The sequence below is a fragment of the Channa argus genome, chromosome 3 (assembly GCF_033026475.1).
Source record: "Channa argus isolate prfri chromosome 3, Channa argus male v1.0, whole genome shotgun sequence".
In the NCBI taxonomy this organism is placed as follows: Eukaryota; Metazoa; Chordata; class Actinopteri; order Anabantiformes; family Channidae; genus Channa; species Channa argus.
In genome coordinates this window covers 3,033,530-3,040,625 of record NC_090199.1, presented here as the reverse complement: position 1 = coordinate 3,040,625, position 7,096 = coordinate 3,033,530, and the positions used below count along the sequence as shown (strand labels likewise).

Genomic DNA, 7,096 nt, shown 5'->3' with positions numbered 1-7,096 from the left:
TCTTGATAACAATATTGTGATAATATTAGTGGCTTCATTTGTATAAATGTGTATGTACATATGTATGAATGTAATGGCCATTTCCTAATAATACAAATAAAGAATTTGGCACATGATGTGAAAACACATACGTTGTTTACAGTATTGAACTAAATTAAGTATTGATGAAAAAGAAGATTACAGTACAAGAGGAGCAGGACATGTAACTAAGCTTGCTGCACATTTTTTTTCTTCATTTAGACTTAGTGACTGCATCTTGTCACAGAGATGTTTGGATTCATTGGTCTCCGTTCTTACTCGTTCCCACCTGAAGGAGCTGGACCTGATGGATTCAGGAGTGGCGCTGTTGTCCATCCTGCCGACTGAAGATTCTGAGGTCAGCTCAGTAAACAATTTATCTTCAAGCCAATCGAACGGATTTCAGTGAAGGCTTGTTTATGGTGAGTATTGTTGTAGTGAGACCTGTCTCAGAATAGCTGTACACTTTCCAAAGCACTAATCAGAAATTAGTCTTTCCACCATCTCACTGTATTTTTCTTTCATGGAACATAGTTTTCACTTATGTATTAATGGCAGTGGCTTTTACTTTGTCTTCAATTTGGTGCATAGCTAGTAGAAAGGAGAACAATTACACCAATGAAGGCAGCTGTGGTGTGAAGAGTTACATGTTGTTGGAGATCATTACATCTTTGTGATGCATGCTAGAGTTAGCAGCTGCAACTAATAACAAATTGTGGTAAATAAGAAATATGACTTGGAAAACAGTGTACATTCACTTTATTACCTGTTCAACTGCTAGTTAGAGCTAATATCTAATCAGACAGTCACTTGGCAGTGTCAAATTCTGCTCCAGCATCTGGATCAAATCTGCTGCAACTCCACGATGCTGTCATGTCAATATGGACCAAAATCTCCAAGAAAATTTTCTAGACCCTTGTTGAATCTATGCCACAAAGAGTTAAGGCAAAAGCTGGTCCAACCTGGCACCAGTGAAGTTCCTAATAAAGTGGCCAATGAGTGTACTATTCCTTTAAAGAACCAAAAAAGAGGAGGTTGCATCTTCCAAAAGTTTAAACAGTCTTCCTACACACTTCTGAGGTTGACACACAGGTCAGAGGTACCACAGCCTGTGCATGATGCTGAGTGGAGGGCAGGAGCCTCGAGGGAGTCAGGGAGCCAGTCGGAGGAGGACACTCACACTTAAGCTTCTCCCAGTGATGAGGAGGATGAGTGTGATTGGGCGTGTCTGCACTCTGAGTCCTCAAGCCGTGAAGAAGGAGACAATTAAGTGAGGACACCACCATGGAGGACAGAACGAGACTCCTTGTGCCACACATACTGCTGGTGTACACCTTCATTCTGTGGACAGTCCTGCAGTTAAGTGTCCCACAGTACACTGGTCGAGTAAAACACGTGCTTTGACAGACATATGTTGGATCTGCTGAGGAAAACCACAACAGACTCCACCCCAGAACTGGACAGGAACGTGCACACAGGTGATGTTTGGGTCACCTGTGAAGGTGGGAGTTGAACATGACATCTCATCACACTCCAGGGGGAAGTGCAGTGCCCCTAAAGGATCATTTGATGGAAAATGGACATAGCTGAGATGGGGGTTCCTAGAGGGGGCCAGATGAATACAAAGCCACAAAGCAAATAGCTGCAGGTGTTTGGTGTTTGGAGACTCATGTTGGACTTTCATTCCTAATAATACTGCACCTGATGGAAGAGGGTCTCAGGTCCATCAGGGAAGAACTTCCATGAAACTATTTGGTAAATGGAAACCTTCTGGACTTGTGCAGTTTGTGGATGTTGTCTTATGCCACATGGTCTAATTATGTGAGTCACAGAGTGCTGTGAATCATCAGATGGCACTTGTTGATCTAAGATCTGCAAAGAATAATGTTCCTCTTTTAGAACCTGATGTTGATCCATTCCCAGATTGTAAAGATGCTTAGAAAACCTCCTAATCTCTGCTTAGCTCTGTACCCCAGTGATGTCTGTCACACAAAAGCTGCTGGAATTTCCAATACAACATCATGATGATGTATATTGAATCTCTTAAATGTCTTGTGATGGAAAATCAAGGAGGATTAAATGTTAATGCTTGTGTTTTCTCTAGTTGTTAAATGTTGTTCAAACTTTGTCTCATATCCAGGTCAGTTATTGTCTAACAGCAGACTTTCCCACACTGTAGTGACCCAGAGCCAAGGTGCTTATCAAAGTGCTGAAAAGGGAAAAGGTTTCCAGAAAAGGAGAAAAGTGCTGGGAGCAGTAGCCTGAGGGTGGAGAATGTTCTGCACAGCAACAGAAGCTTAGAAAACTAATGTGTGATGTATGAAGTTTAGAACTGCACTTGAAACTCTGTTGATGTTCTTCTCTCTTCCTGGATGTTGAAGCTTCTTTACTGATTCCACTTGAGGTGTCTAAGAGCAGATATTGTCATTTTTAACATTAATAACAAAACACACATTTGTTTCTTTTCAGCTATTTATCTGTTAATAATATAAAGATAATGAGAAACTGTCTATTGTTACTAAAAAGAGTTCAGAGAGAAACATTTCACTTTAACACTACATCAGTTAAACAGAAATCTGAATTTAAGATCTGAAGGAATCAAACAAGACAAAGTCAAATCCAGGTGGAGGTGGAGGAGGTGGTTGAGTGTGGAGCAGAAGGAGTGGAGGAGTCTCAGTGTGTCTGCAGAGACTGTGTAGAAGGACAGAGCAGCAGCAGAGCAGATCCAGATCCACTGCTGATCCTCTGTCAGATCCAGAGGATCACACAGGGATGATGGTGGACTTGACATTGTGTCTGACAGTGGAGCTGTTCTCAGAGCAGTTCAGACTGCAGCACTGAGAGTCATCTCCACTTCTTCTGATTCCTCTGTCAGTCACTGCTGGATGAAGCTCTCCTCTCCACTCTACCTCCCAGTAACATGGTCCAGTCAGAGCCTCTCTGCACACAACATGCTGCTGCTGCAACATCTGCATCATCAGGACACAGATGGATCATCGCTTCCTGCACAGAGAATGAGAGAGAACAGAGGAGATCAATGATGTTTCCAGAGACTCACTTCATCATCTGTCAGTCAGCAGAGGTTCTGGTCTGTACAAAGACCACATGGTTACTAAATGGAACCATGGTTCTTTGATTTGCAGGCTTCAGTCACACTGATCTTAGAGCTGTGACAAAGATGAAACTGATCAATAGTTTAGTGTTGAAATCAGATCAGATTTGAGGAATGAGGACCACTGTCTCTATACATGTTGTGAGGCTGTCAGCTGGAATCCAGCTTTATTTCCTGTCCACATGAAGACAACAACAGCAGTCGTCTTCACATCAACTCCAACACATGACCACAACAAGCTTCTGGCTGACTGTTCTCTCTGTCTCTGTCTTTCTGTCCAATCCTGAAGTCTGTCCCCATTCTCCTCTCACAGCTTCACTGAGGAAAGCAGCCACTGAGAAGGTTGGAGCTTTACAGGAAAAACTGGATGTTTGCTTTGATACTAACTGGGTTTAGTACAATACTGCTGAAAGCAGCATGGACTGACTCCAACCCTCTACTGACCTCAGATACTGCAGTCTAAAGTGTGGACCACGTAGAAGCTTCACTGCTGAATCCTTGAGCTTGATTTCACTCAGGTCCAGTTCTCTCAGATGGGAGGGGTTGGACTTCAGAGCTGAGACCAGAGAATCACAGCTGATCTCTGACAAACTGCACTTAATCAATCTGAATCAAGAATCAAAGATGTGGATCAAATCATTAGTAACAATCAGATTTGTCCTAATCAATGGTGTTAGAGGGACTTTGTCCTTGTGTTATTGTGGATCATCAGAATGTCAGACTTCTACAGACATCATCCAAATGTCAGCACAACATTCATACACCTATTCATGTCAGCACTGATTCAGAACATGCTGCTCACCTCACTCACCTCTGGAATTATCAGACAAACATCAAATCACATCTGACAGACTAAAAACTTCCTACAATACTTTGACTCATCAGTGAGATGGATCAAACTTTAAAGAACTGATCAGCTTTGGTTCCAGACCACCTTAACAGGGGTGGCCAGACTGTGGTCAGCACTGATTTCTGCTCCTGGTTACTGGTTGTGTCTCTACACAAAGTGACATCATCAACAGATTGGATGATGGTGCCACAGACAGCAGTAGCTGTGGAGGCAAACAGTTTCTTACCGAGTTCTGTGGATGTAGCCAGACTTTGAGAAACTTGTTTGATGAAACTGTTTCTGACCGTGTTGGAAATTACTGTTCGTAAACGTGTATTGTGGAATTAGTTTGTTATCGGCTAAGTTGAGAAACAAATCCAATAAATGTTCAATGTGAACTTATGTTCACAGTAGAATAAAAAGTTTTCTGATTCTTATTCTGTGTGATTCTGATTGTGTGACAGGAAGCATCATGCTCAGGTTGAAGTGTCACCTGTTGATGGAGACGAATCAGACACCACTAAAGATACTTTAAATCATGTTTCCAGATGTTTGGTCTGTCTCTCTGCTTCTGTATGTCAGATTTAAAATGTGTGTTTTTAGACATTTTATTTTAAAAGTCATTACACCTGAAAATTAATGTATTTTTCCAACTTTTCGTTATTAGATCTAAAACTTTCCTAAACATTTGTTTTCACAACAAATTGTCAATTTCTACAATTTTATTCTGTTTTCTGATTTAATACTAAAATTACAGCTAAACATTTTCACACATTTGAACTACAAACCTGAAAAAAGTTTTGAGTTTGCTTGATCACTGACCTCAGAGTCTCCAGTTTACAGTTGGAACACTCCAGTCCAGCAGACAGCAGCTTCATTCCTGAATCCTGTAGGTCGTTATAGCTCAGGTCTAGTTCTCTCAGATGGGAGGGGTTGGACTTCAGAGCTGAGGCCACAACTTCACAGTGAGTCTCTGAGAGTCCACAGTTACAAAGTCTGATGAAAGACAATAGAAAATATCAACTATGCTGAAATCTGACACACAATAAAAATAATCTTTCAGCAGATGAACATGAGCAGATGTAGTTTAGGAGGCTAATTTGTAAGTTGTTCATGTTTCTGCTTGAAACCTGACCTCCTTCTGTCCACATGTCAAAGTGTCTTCCAACAACAAATACAATGACAAACTGAGCTCAAACATATCTTTTCAATAGTTGTTGTACAACAGAGGTCCACAGAAAAGACAAACTAACTAACCCAGGTTACAGACTGACACTAAACATGATTAGAGACAATTCATTTTTGTCTAATTGTTGAAAATATCATTAATGACTAAAATGATCCTTTAAATGGAATTAAGAAGGACAGAAAAATGTCTTCTTAAGCATATGAGAGAGGGGAGGTGACATCACATCCTCTCTCAGCTGAAACAGTCACTTAACATTTAGTTGTTGATCCAAAATGACTGGGGGTCAGTTTGTTGTTCAGGAAGGAGGAGCTGGGGACTGAAGCACTGATCTTGAGGTTCGTGAACAACCTGCCTTATCTCATCACACACAAAACTCTCTCCCACTTTACATTTTATTGAATCTCAAAAACGTGTAAAAGCATTAAAGCTTCAAGGTCTGTTGGTTCCACCAGATCACAGATATTAGAATAAACATGTCTGTATATGAACAGAATAATAAAGTGACACATTATAGAAACTTAGTGGAGACACTGTCTCCACTGTAAAGAAATCAGACATCAGTAGAGACCATGTCAACTGTCAAAACTGCTTCAACACAAACCCTAAAAGCCAGAAAATGTTCGGCTGGATTTGTATTTAACCTCCACAAACCAAAGACAGACACAACACAAAAATCATTGTCTTATGATGAAAAATAAAAAAATACACCGACGTCTCTTATCTGTTGTGTGACGTGGACATGAAGCAAGTGATGAGGACATGGACAAATAACCATTATTAAATTCCTGATGATAAACACCACAAGAAATTAGAGATGTGATTTTTTTAAAGAAAACCTTTATAGTGTTGAAAGACTATATTAAATTGTGTGTGTGATGGTTGATTTCTTCATACTGAAGCTTCATCTTTATGTTACTTTATAATTTTAACCATCACATCTGGACTTACTGAGCCTTTCTGCAGTTCCTCACAGCTGGGATCAGTCTCCGTCGTCCCTCCTTTGATGTGTTGTACTTCTTCAGGTCCAACTCATCCAGAACCTCCTCTGACATCTGCAGCATGTAGGCCAGAGCTGAGCAGTGGATCTCAGAGAGTTTCTCTGATCTGTTCTCTGACTTCAGGAACTCTTGGATCTCCTGATGTACTGAGTGGTCCTTCATCTCCATCAGACAGTGGAAGATGTTGATGCTTCTGTCAGGAGACATTTTATCACTGTTCTTCTTCTTCAGGTTGTTGATGACTGTCTGGATGATTTCTGGACTGTTCTCTGTCTGAGCCAGCAGACCTCCTAAGAGTCTCTGGGTGGACTCCAGAGTGAGGCCATGAAGGAAGCGGACAAACAGGTCCAGGTGACCAGTTTGACTTTGGAGGGATTTCTTTGTGGTTCTCTTCAAAAAGTAAGGTAAACTAGAATGGGCATTTCCTGCAGAAAATGCGTGTGATTGCTGAAAGCCAGCCGCCGCAACCGCTGCAGCCATCGCCGAATCTGCAGCTCTGAACGTTGTAGAAGCGACAGGCAACACTGTAGCATGTGTAGTTTTTTAAAATATTGAACAACTAGTGAAAGCACATGAAACAATGAAGAAGTTTTCAATTGCTATTCACCAACTCTCCAGCAGATGGCAGCCTGTCCAAAGAAATCAACTGTTGCCATCTTGCCCTCTCAACACTAATGAAGTTCTGAGGATAAAATACCAAAAATAAAAACACCCACAATAGCAGCCCACAGTGGAAAAACGTTTAACAGGCGTGTTCAGGGCAGTGTCCTGCACATATTTGTAAAGTTTCATTCAAGTCAGTCATTGCATTAGCTTAAAAAAAAAGATCGAAACAGTTGCAATACCGCGAACGGCCGCCAGGTGGTGCACGTGGTAGTACTAAAGGCCCTGAACAACATAGAAGTGAAATCAGAAAGAAAAAAAAAATTTTTTTGAATTAAAAAACGAGT

The 7,096-nt window shown here is 41.1% G+C and overlaps 1 protein-coding gene across 2 annotated transcripts; it reads right to left on the bottom strand.

Moving 5' to 3' along the window:
* Positions 1 to 760: 760 nt before the first annotated feature.
* On the bottom strand, positions 761 to 6,861 carry LOC137124532 (NLR family CARD domain-containing protein 3-like). 2 transcript variants are annotated; one of them, XM_067499603.1, is made up of 4 exons: positions 6,097 to 6,861; positions 4,782 to 4,955; positions 3,575 to 3,736; positions 761 to 3,021 (listed from the first exon to the last, which is right to left on the bottom strand). In XM_067499603.1, the coding sequence occupies exons 1-4, from the start codon at positions 6,624 to 6,626 to the stop codon at positions 3,012 to 3,014; spliced, it is 876 nt and encodes a 291-aa protein (XP_067355704.1). In that variant the 5' UTR covers positions 6,627 to 6,861; the 3' UTR covers positions 761 to 3,011. The 2 variants fall into 2 exon arrangements, with proteins under 2 accessions (XP_067355704.1, XP_067355705.1); XM_067499604.1 differs by lacking the exon at positions 3,575 to 3,736 and having other exon boundaries at positions 6,097 to 6,857.
* Between the last annotated feature and the right edge of the window lie 235 nt (positions 6,862 to 7,096).